A 12,429-nucleotide genomic window follows, 5' to 3' on the forward strand; every position below is an offset into this window, starting at 1 on the left:
TAAATTGAAAGCAAGCCTAGCCTAACTAAAATCATAGCATACATCTCCTTACCAGACATTGTAGCACTGAAACAAACTATCAGGGTATTCGGGCTGAAGAGGTTCTTGACTTTCAATAGTTCCAAACCACCAAGCATCATCTATGACTGATCTGAAACGGTCACCTGGACAAGAACAAAAGCCATCTCATTACTTTGAAATTTATTTTTACTGTTAATTACTTCTTTCTAAAATATAACTCTAGAGGTTCTTAAATTGCTTATTATGAATTCACGAAACATAGTGACCTACATATTCCAGGGTTAGTAGGTAAAATCATCTGGGGAAAAGGTATTATGAACCAATATTAAGTCAATTTTGGGTGACTCACCCATTTCAAATCCTGTTTATTGGATTTCATTAGTTATGGAGAAATTCAGATTTGTCTTCAGTATTTTTACCAATCCAGTATTTTAAATTCACAATTAGGACTATGTCTAAATTTTTCTCAAGACTTAAAACCCAATCTGCCCTTCTTTACCACAACCACTTGTAAGTAATAACAACATGTATACATACCCTCTTCATATTAAATCAAACAATAATAAAAACTAACCCTTGTAAAACAGAGAACATACCTTCTATTTTCTTTTCCTATTACATTTAGGCGTTATCATTATTAAACTGCTTTTCACAAAGACCTACTAAGATCAGCCTGTTCTTTAAATCTCAGCTCCCTCTCTGTCATCCTGAAACCAAGGCACTCTCTTCCTCCACAGTTTTCTTTTCTTGATTTTATATTATGACTTCCTGAATTTTCTCCTGGCTAGTATAGACAAGAGTCTACTTGGGTTTGAATAAAGGGTCTGTGTGACTTTAAATACATTAGTTATTTTCAAGTTTCATTTTACTTATCTAAGAAATGTGATGTCTAACACAGGGTAGGTTTTGAGTAATGCCTTTTATTAAAGTATTTTTTCATTTTAACACACAGTTAAAGAAAAATGAATCAATAACCTGAAACAGCTGCATTTTAAAACCCATGAGAAGTATATGCTTCATTTTTTAATTAAAAATGATTTTAAAAATAAAAGCATGTAGCATTAATTAAAATATTAAAAGCAGCAGAATAAATACGTTGATAAAAAGGAAAAGTGGACCCAGGAATAAGTTAACAGACTACTTTTACACATTCTGAGTAGATAAACATTTGGATCTCACAAGCATGTTAAAAAAAAAAATGACCTATTACTAAAGGCTCAAATTGTTCTTTAGATAAATATTGGTAGCTGCACATGGTGGCACACGTCTGTAATCCCAGGACTCAGGATACTGATGCAAGAGGACCACTATGAGTTCGAGGCCAGCCTGAGCTACAAAGTGAGTTCAAGGCCAGCCTACCTAGATAGTGAAAATGTCTCAAAAGCAGGAAAAATTGGTGAACTTTGAACTTAAAGATTATTATTTAATAAACATTATCTTAACAGACAATGATATTTGAATCCAGGTCCTAATACATGCTGTAAGATAAGTGTGTCACTTCTGAGTTACATTCCCAGCCCTTTATTTGTTTCATTTTGACACACGGTGTCACTGAGTTGCTCGGGTTGGCCTTGGTTTTGCAATTCTCCTGCCTCTCAACTCCAGACTAGCTGGGAATACAAGCACGCCCTAAAGAACATCCTTGACATGCCATGTCAAGGCTGGGGATTTACTGTAAATATGGAGTATTTCTTATGATCCTTCACATAGACTGATAGCATTATGCTAAAGAAGATGAATTTGATAATGAATGCTTAACAATGATCAACAATATTTACACTAATAATGAAGACAAGCAAAGAAAAGTGCAAGCTCTAAATCACTTTTGAAAAGTCTAAATTACTAACTAGTACAATTCTAAAAGGTAATGTGTAGATGGCTGCATCTCTTCAGATATAAAATTCATCATATTAACTTTAAAGGAAATACTGATCTATACATACAGAAAAAGTTCGTAAGATCTAAATGAAAAAATTGATATTTATTCATTTGAAATACCTTGATTCAATCTATTAAAAAGGAATGTGTTATATTTAACATATTTAGTATTATGACAATGTAAATACAGTTTCTTACAAAGTAAAGTAGCATATAATTCCTTTTTTATATATAATTTTGGTTCTCTCAATAATTTCTTACAGTTTTGGTTTTCTATGAATTTACAATTATACCTCCCCACATTTTCTTAACAGTTTAAGCTATAAAAGATTATTCAATACAATTTCCAAATAACTCAAACTTGTTTGATATGTTAGGAACCTGTTTTATTTTTCCTCTGAAGACTTCTTAGAATACAAGGTCCTCTGGAACTGATTATTTCCTAGACTTGATAAGACAACTGGTATCCTGAGACTTCTCTTGACTATTACCTTAAAATTCCTTTTGGTTTTTCCTACTTTGTATTTTCTATTTCCTAAGTAATAGGTTTCAACAGTTTTTCTTCCTGGTTTACTCTCTGCCCCTCCCCAACCATGCTAGCATCATCCAATGGCACTGAAGAGACAGGAATGATACATCAATTACTGTATTTTGCCATACTGTGTGCTATACTTACATTAATACATACATACACACACACACAGTGTATGTGTGTTTTATATATATGTATCACAATGTACTGCAAGATGACAGTGGTCTTGTTTGAAATTTAACAGAACTATTTAAAAAACAGCACATCCATTTGTATATAAGTTCATGCATCATTTAAATACCTGGAATATTTTGTAATTTTAAAGTTTACAGTATTAATTTTAAGAGTTCAACGTCACCAACAGATTAGTTTTAGTCCCAGTCCAAATTAACATACATTTTGTTAAGGGTTCTTTAGGTTCTGAATATAAATTGTTATTCTTAAATTAATCCAGCATATAAAAAGATCTAAAAGAAAACAGTTTCATAGGGGCTGGGGATTTAGCTCAGCGACATAAGCACCACCTGCCTTGCAAGCAGGCAGTCGTGAGTTCGATCACCGGTACCGATTAAAAAAAAAAAAGTTTCATAATAATTTTGTAGCCTTTAAGGAAGCAAGAGGCATTATGGTAACCATTGTTGATAACCTTGTACTCTGTTTTTACATCACGTGCTATGTCTATCCTTGGTTCTGACTGACAGCTTTGTTTTATCATGATTGATTTTATTCTCTTACAAAAAAAAAGTAGTAAGATCTAAGGGAGCAATAAAACCCAAAATGTGTAATTTTGTTGTAATAAAGAGAGGGGAAATAAAAGTGCCCTGAAGGATACAACAGCAAGGGTGTTTAGGTGTGTTAAATAGAAGACCATATTAGTATTTTTGATTGGATTACTGAACACAACTGTTTGCAGTCTCACTGTTGAATGTTCGCTTTATGTGCTTTGATCCTGTGACCTGAAACACCATTTCTAAGATGATAGCGAGTAATCTATTAACTGGTGATAGCTTACTGTTTGTTTTTTTTTGTAGTTCTGAATTACTTGTACCCTTACACTGTTTTGTTTTGCTTTTTTTCTTTTTCCGTTAAAAAAAATAATAATAATTTTGTGGCTTTATAACAAATAGTTATCAACTGTGAGAGAAATAGTTTAAAGTATTTTCACTCACCTATATTCCACCGCCTGTATTTTGCATCATCAAATTGTTGTCTCAGGACTAGGAAATCTATAACATCAGGCATATCATGGTACCTAGTTACAAACAGAAACTAATTAGGGCACACACTTAAAAAGTACCTAAAATGCAAACAAATTTCTCTGAATCTTAAACCAATCTTCAATATAAAGAAATATGTCTATTTCAATGTTCAATGGTCCTTACTTCATAGTAAATGATCCACCAGTCAGTTTACCAGTATCAGGATCTAAAAAAGCAAGTTTAAGGCAACAAAGGGTAGGTAATCCCACTTCATATTTTATGCCAACTATTTTCATCAGTTCTTGTTCCTAAAATAGAGAAATTGAGAAATCAGCTTACAAAATAACCAAAACATAACCCAGAAAACATTTCTTGGTTTTAATTTTGAACTGAGTGATTATTCTGTATGTACATATAAAAATTACTAGACTGTGTCTTAAGATCTGTGTACTTTATAATCTGAAACTGTTAAAAGTTTTCTACTGTTCCAAAGAGCACTAGATGATTCTGAACTACTGCTGTTTAGTCTAAAGATAATCAGATTTATAAATATCCAATTTATTTAAGTGTTGTCTAATTTTCACTATAACTAAATTTTGTAACCCAAAAGCCCCCACTAATGGGGAATATAAATTGTCACTTTTATGTAAATTTGGTTAAGAAACATCTATGCTCCAGGACTACCTCCAGCAGAAGTACTTTCCTTAAGAGTTTCTTACGGTGAATACAGTAACACTTGATAGAATTTGCTTGATAATCTGTAAGTTTCTCTTTTGTTTTAGTAATAAAGCAATACTATACCCGTAATTCCATTTTATGCCATGGTTGTTTTTTAGGATTAATACTATAAATTTTATTTTTCCGGGCCATTTCAACATATGCTTCATGTCCTTGTCGGAAATAATAAACCTAAAAAATAAGCAGAAGTCACAATTTAAAATGTGGATGTATCTGTAAGACACAGGTTATCAGCTAAACTTTGAGAGAAAAGCTGATTAACCCTTCAAGCAACAGAAATTCTAACATTAACTTTTATTCTTACTCTTTTTAAGCAAGTGGTTTATACATACAGGAAAACTGTTTTAAAAATCAAACGCTGTATGTGCCGTGACTATAGTTCAATCATAAAAGTGCTTGGTTAGCATATGTGAAGTTTAGGGTTTGTTTCCTGGTTCCTTATCCCATCCCCACCCATAATTCCTATTCCAACATTACAGACCTTAAGGAGAAAGTAATTATAACTATATAAATAATTTAACATTTTCTTGAAATACAGTTAAATGAAAATATTTATTCTTTGAGATTTTTAATCCAATACAAAAATATAAAAGTTAGAAAAAGCAGTAAAATCTTATTAAATACCAGTTTCAACAGAATTTCTTTTCGTTTATGAAATTTTTACTACTACAATTATCACTGAGAATAAGATACTTTTGTGAACTTGCTTTAATCTTCTAGAGTTGAGTTTCAAAGCTATTAATTGAAAAACTAAAAAGTGGAAAGTATAAGTACCTCATCCCCCATCTGGGGCACAAATGGACATCTTCGGGGAAGAGTGTCTGTGATCCATGTTGAAGGTAGCCATTCTTCTAATGTTAGACCATTTCCAGTGAGTTCTCCAACAGCCAATCTCTAAGAAAGTTTGGAATATTATAAAGCAATATTACCATAAAAGCACAAAACAGAAAAAAGATTTGCAAACAGGATCTCTGAGAAAATTTTATTCTTTAGCATCAAATCTTTTATTGGGGAGGGGGGAAGCAGTGGCAACAGCAGAGACATTACAATTTCTTCAAATCAATGATAAAAAGAGAACTAGAAAGACCAAAATCAACAAAACATTCACAAAAGTCTGTAAGACACTGTCACAAAACCCAAAGTGCTAAAGAGTTGTGTAATATCCTCTACTTTCAAAATACTGATCTAATAAAAAGATTCCATATAACAAATCAAGACATACCTGAATTTTTAATCACATTCTTAATGGGTTGGTAAGAATGAAGATGTTCTCATACAGGTTAGTTAAGTAGTACTACAGGAAACAATACTAATGCTTCTGAACAGTCTGACTATGCTCCTCGGTCCTAAGGCCCATTTCACTACTCCTGGCTTACTTTACTCTTTCAAAAAAACCAATTTCACGTTTTTGTTTGAAACAAAATTTTGTAAATCCAGGTCCCTTGTTAACTCTCATATGCAAAAACAAAGCTCAAAAAAACTTTGCTATTCACTCACTGATACTACCTCAAAATCAGAAATAAACTAAGAGATTTTTTAATGTCTAATATTAACTTGTAATAGGTGAAATTTTATACTATTGATTAAAAATGTAGTTTAATGTTTGTATACGTTACTTCTAAATTTTATTCTGTTGCATTTTTAAAAATAACAATGTTTATTAAAAAATAATGGCATAATATGATTATTAGCGAACACTCCTTACAGCCAGACTTTTCTGTTTTGTTAAACGAGGTCTTACTGTATTGCCCAGTCTAATCTTGAACCTGCAATACTCACTCCAGGCCTCAGCATTACAAGTAGCTGGGCTAGGTGCATAGCATTGCAGCAGTAACTTCTATAGTTTCATCCCAATATACACACTCCTCTTATTCTTATTAATCCACACTAGGAGCATTAGGACCATTGCCTCCTTGGAGAACAAGGGAAAAAGTAAAAATTTTAGTGCCCCCTATATGAGAGATGGGTTTACTGGACAATTTTCTGAAAAGAGTAATACGATCTTTTGTGTTAGGAGGATTACTCTGAACGTACCAGAATAGAAATTGGCAAACATGGTCCAAAAGTTCAGCTTGCTGACTGGTATTTATAAATCATTTTTATCAAAACATAACCATACCCATCCATTTTTATATGGTCTATGGCTGCTTTATCTTTCAACAGTAGGGTAGCTGGCACCGTACATAAAAGGGTCATGAACTTTAGTTTTAAGGACCAGATACTAGAAATGAATGGGAAGCAGAACAAATTAGAAGTGACAACAGTATTACAAGTGAGACCTTCACGGTGTCCACATCATGAGTCAGCAGCAGAAGCAAAGAGACAACTATCAAATGTACTTAAAATATGGGGCCACATAATATTTTAATCGATTTAATGTTGAATATAACAGAAAACAAGAAACTAATAATAACTTCAGGTAGTTTGGTATAAACAAAGGATAGAGCTACCAGGCAATGAGAAGAGATAGGATGCTGTATTTGAGGCACAGAAGCATCATCTTATACTTTTTTTACTGTATTACCTCATAAATTGTAAGCACCTTATATTTATTGACTTCACTTCCAGAGCTCCTCTGACATGGTATACACAAAGATCACCTGAGATTTCCCTGAGTATCTGAAGAATTCTGTTTTTAATTAGTCTTTAGAAAAGAGTCATATGGAAAAGATACTCATTTTTTCCCATGTTATTAACCATTAATGATCTTTCAGCTGCTTTCCAACTCAGGAAGGCAATACTATGTTATTTGATACACCTTGAAGATTAAACAATAAGAACAGTACTACCTGTTATATCTACATATTGGCATGTAAACATAATTTAAATGAAAGAGTACAGCTGATAGTACCTAAACCTTATAAAGTCAGTTGCACAGTGAAATAAATTTAAGTATGCTGAACTCTTAATAACAGCCTGAAACATAACACTGCATGAAGGAACCCATGGTACAGTATTAGTTTCTGATACCATCAAACAGGGACCAGGTAAAGCAACCTACACGCTTAGGATCAAAGAATTATATTCTCAAAATGACTTACTGGCAAATCTCAAAAATTTATCAGCACTTCCTTGAGATAAAAAAGATTATTCTGGCTTAATCAGTTTTAATTTGTTCACTACATAAAAACGGCTGACTACCTTTATCATCACTAACAAAACAGAAGACAAAAACCAAACTGTGGACAAATGTGACATTCTAAAATAAATTTTTTAAACCTTTAAAAAAAAAAAAAAAAACAGAGTTTCCATTAGTGTTTCAGAGAGAGAAAAAAAAAATGTATTATTCATACTGCATGTGCTTCACAGTAAAAATTAAACATCTTGTATTTTAATACCTGCTTAAAGAATTTCAGCTCCGTAATGCTGGTAAGATCTTTCTGCAATTTGCTTTACTTCTCTGCTCTCAAATTATCCAGAAACTTAACATGGTGTAATCAATACTATTATGAACCAAAAAACTGAAATATTTTGTTCACAAGCTATACAAATTTATGAAGACTTGTTATAACAAACTTATGTTACCCAATTTAGACTCATACTTGCTTTGTTATGAATATGACAAGTTTTATCGTTTATATTATTTCTGATAGACTTAACATTTTCTCTTTATATTTAGCAATAGCAATTAGGAGAGTTAAATATAAAATAACAACTAGCAAACAATCTATGTCCTTGCAAAAATAAATAAATCTCATTAAGGAAAATCTGATCATGTTTTAAGATGAAATGTTCAGTACTTAGATTTGGTTATATTGTAAGAAAATACCCTTAACATATTAAAAAATTTGTATAAATTATACCACTACTATTTTCTGAGATTTTTGTACTTCTACTTAATACAACTCAACGATGTTTACGTTTAACCACAGTTTTTAAATACATGCTTTAATTCATTTTTATAAAAGAAAACAACTTGTAATTTTTAAAAACCAACCTTTTGTTTTCTTTCTTTGGGCTTCTTTTTCTTTGGTGATACTGGTCCGTCTTTTTCTTCATTAACTTTTTTCCTTTCCTTTTTAATATGTTTTTGCTTCTGTTTCTCAGATTCTTCTTCTTCATCTGAACTACTTTCTGCTTTCTTGGTTTTATGCTTAGGAACTTTCTTTGGTGGCTGCAAATTAATTCCTGCATCTGCTGTCCAGTCAGAGTAATCACTGGAGTAGTCACTAGAAAGAGATGGGATTTAAAAACAGGATTGTACACATAGGATATAGTTTAAGACTTAGTTTTATTAAAAAGGAAAGATTATAGGCAATAAAGGGGAATAACAATACATAAATTAAAAAATATTTTCCACTCACTTTGAAAAGTTTCTTAAAATCCTGTAAATTTTCAGGATCTCAAAACAAAAATTGTAAGTAAGGTCATAGAGCTTTGAGTGAAAAAACTTTCAGTGATTTGTAAGAAAAAAATACTGACTTCTAAGTTTTGTTTCAAAAATATTTTTGGACATAAGGAACAGTGGTGTCACGTCCTTCATATCTGACAATAGAAAAATATCTTGAACAAGGTAGGTATCAAATTGAGGAGACACAGATTTCTTTTTTTGCGGGAAGCTAAGAGTTCTTAGCCAATGATACATCACTGGTACTCTTAGAAGCCACATTCTGAACTGATTCGGTCAGAAGTCTGTCTCCTTATTGGAAAAGTTGGTGCTTATAAACTTTACTTAGCATGTAAAGAGAAATCTTGGGTAACATTATCCCACTTATCTGTATCTTAGATACATGATTTAAAACATGTCATGATTCAGAAAACGTCCTTAACTATCTTACGTGCCTACCTTTGCCACTTCTTTTCAGTTCACCTTCACAGATACGTGTACCTCACTTAGCTGATGTGCTAATAAAAAAACCAGTTGTATTATTTACTTTGCACAGTTTCATAAATATAAATGCCTTAAAGGAATCTAAGTTATACTACGTTAAAAATCAATAGTTTATCAAGATTTAGTGATATATAACCTCTAAAATAGTGTTAACAATAACAACGAAAAAACCAGAGCTTTTGTTTCTAGAGTTTTATTACATCACTACTACTCCTCCACCAATCCAACTGTTCCTTACAGGCATTTTCCTAACTCTATCCAAGAATAATCACTATAGATCAGAACCAATTAAGTAAAATGGTTTCTAGGACTGAAAATAATCTTTAAAATAATTTTTTAAATCCTTCTAGGTGTTCTAACTACAACGGTTCTCTTCAACTTTTGAGAAAATTTTATTTACACTAACCCCAGTCCGTATCACTGTAAATGGCACCTGCCAAACCATTGCTACTTCTCTCAGGAGTATTTAGTTCTTTTAAAAAAATCTGCTACAGTAGAGTAATAAGCTCCAGGACTCAATTTCTTTATAACAAATATTTTCAACTGCTAAGGCTAACACTGGTCTCTCAATTTAGGGACAGCTGCACTGTCTTCCGCTCTATTTCCACTGCTGAGCCAGAAGCAAGTGATGTTTTTCATTTTCATTGCCATGCCTGCCTTAAACATAGAAAGCACTACTAGGTATAACCACAGACTCTTGCATACTACTACCAAGAATTACTACCATGGGAGAAAAGATCTTGATTCTAGAAAATAAGGAATTCTGATGGCCTGCAATGCACACTTAAATCTTTTTTTTGATAGTACCTCTGCCATAAAAGCCACAGAAGCACAGAATAATTAAGTGTAAAAAAAAAAACACCTAACAATAATTACTATCCTCATAGTATAGCCGGCCACAACTCCCAACACGCCTGCCACTTGGGGACCGACCTACCAGTAGCCAACATGGGCTGGGAAAAGCAGCAGCTTGGACTGCACACACCCAGGGCCATCAGTGAAACCTTGGTATAGCCATGAGAGTCTGGAGAAGCCAGTCCTACAACCCAACACCTGGGAAATTAGGTTCAGAAAAACCCAGAGGCTTGACCCATTCCCCTACAACTTGGATAGGCAGCCACGGTGGGAGGTGCTTGGAATTCCACAATTGGTTCGTTTGGAGGAATCCAGGAAACTTCAAGACGAAGGAGCAAAACGCAATCTCAGACCTCTAGCCCACACAAAACAAGTCCAGGAGACAGAGAAATAAAACAAACTGCAAGTTGTATACCTGAATTTCTAAAACAATAGCAACTGAAGTCAAGAAACAACTTCAAAAGGCTGTAAAAGAAATGAGATCAGAAATACTATCTCAGGTAAAAGAAATGACAAGCATAATGAAAAAATTGCTGAGTATATATAGATTCAAACAGATATCCAAGAAATTAAAAATTCCACTGAGAGCTGGTAAAACCACTTGAATGCAATCAAAGATATATTTTTAGACCTTGAAGACAGAATAGCACTAGCCACCATGAAAGGAAAGATTACTTAAAAATAACAAGGAACCAGGAAATAACAATTCAACGGCTGCAAGGCGATGCAAAGAAAAAACAATTTAAGAATGATGGGTGTCAGTGAAAAAGCAGGAGTCAACACAAATGACATAACAGCAGGAAACTTCCCAAGCATGGGAAAAGGACTTTACAGATAGATGCCTCAATCAGGCATACTGAGTTCCAATCAATCATAACCAAAATACATCTACACCCAGACATGTAATAATCAAGATTTCAGAAATTCAGCATAAGAACAGAATATTAAAAGCTGTTAGAGAAAAATAGAGCACCTATAAAGTAAAACCCATCAGAATGACAGCAGACTTCTTATCACAAACCATCAACTCAAGAAGAGCTTGGAGTGAAATATTTCAAGTCCTGGAAGAAAGTAACTTCCAACCCAGACTTTTGAGGTTTACTGCAAAACTATCTTTCAAAATAAATGGACAAAAAACTTCCACAACAAAGAACAACTGAAAAAAATAATTCATGACCACCAAACCAACCCTACAAACAGTACCAAAAGACACTCTCTAGAAGTGGTAAAAATGACCACCGTTCCAAAAACAACAACAGAAAGAAATCGCCAAGCAGGGCAAGCAATTAAACAGAAGGGAAAAGGAGGGAACCAATAGCAGAAAAATAACAAAGACAAGCCAATATTATCAGTCATTAATGTAAATTGCCTCAATTCACCAACAGAAAGGGCAGAGTGGATCAAGAAACAAGATTCATTAATGTGCTATGTACAAAAAACACATTAAAACAAAAAGCAAAAAGAAATTCACAGACTGAAAATTCAAAGGAGAGGAAACAATGTTTCATGCGACACAGAACCAGAGAACAGTAGGGGTATATTGCCTACTGACTGTGGAATGGATAAGAAAGATATGGTATTTTTATACAATGTAAAGTTACTCTACTATAAAGAAGGATAATCTCGAGGCTCTGGTAGGCACCTGGATGCAACTTGAGATCATACTCATGGGTGAAATGGTTCAGATTCACAAGGGTAAACATAGGAGATAGTGGGATCCAAAATGTATGTGAAAGTTAAAGGGGAGGAAATGGCTAAAAAGGGAAGGAACAACACGGATGAGGGAAAGGGAAAAAAGGAGAAAGATTGTGGATAAACACACACACAAATATACACACACTAATTAAACTGCTAGTCTCTGTTAACAGTTTGTGTTTTCATTGTTTGATCATTTTTTCACACATGTAATTCTATCTACATTGAAAACAATAGAGAACACATGAATCATAGTTAATTCCCTAATATTCCGTTTTGAAATTCTCCTTGTTTTTACTTTATCTTTTTCATTTAGAAAAAAAAAAGGTCAAACCAAACTTAGGTAATATAAGAAGACTCCATCTCCAAATAAAATTTAAAAAGTCCCAGGGAAGTAGCTCAGGACAAAAGCCCTGGGTTCGATTTGTCCCCAACTTTAAAAAAATCAGTAGGCTTCTTTCTTTTAAATCACTTCCCCCCATCCCACTCCATAAAATGGGTAGAGTGTAAACTAAAGTTTGGTCTGTTGATAATATGATTTTCTACTCTAGCCTGGATCATTCTTCAATGTTATGCACTGGCATAATCTTGGGACACTAAGATTTAATCAAAATCTGTATTAAAGATCAGACCCCATGTGAACAACAAAATCATCCCCTAAGTGCTATATTCCTTTTGAC

The 12,429-nt window shown here is 33.2% G+C and overlaps 1 protein-coding gene across 1 annotated transcript in view; it reads right to left on the bottom strand.

The window, feature by feature from the left end:
* Phip (pleckstrin homology domain interacting protein) overlaps nt 1-12,429 on the bottom strand; it is a 107,772-nt gene that overhangs the window by 22,292 nt on the left and 73,051 nt on the right. Inside the window, exons 23-28 of the mRNA XM_063226930.1 lie at nt 8,306-8,537; nt 5,143-5,262; nt 4,432-4,539; nt 3,814-3,938; nt 3,601-3,683; nt 53-164 (exon numbers count right to left, since the gene is read on the bottom strand). Of these exons, the coding sequence (XP_063083000.1) occupies nt 53-164; nt 3,601-3,683; nt 3,814-3,938; nt 4,432-4,539; nt 5,143-5,262; nt 8,306-8,537 (780 nt within the window). The remainder of the gene's footprint in view (nt 1-52; nt 165-3,600; nt 3,684-3,813; nt 3,939-4,431; nt 4,540-5,142; nt 5,263-8,305; nt 8,538-12,429) is intronic.

This window comes from Cavia porcellus, unplaced genomic scaffold (genome assembly GCF_034190915.1).
Source record: "Cavia porcellus strain 051 isolate PalLab524CR breed Dunkin Hartley unplaced genomic scaffold, mCavPor4.1 scaffold_16, whole genome shotgun sequence".
NCBI classification, from domain to species: Eukaryota; Metazoa; Chordata; class Mammalia; order Rodentia; family Caviidae; genus Cavia; species Cavia porcellus.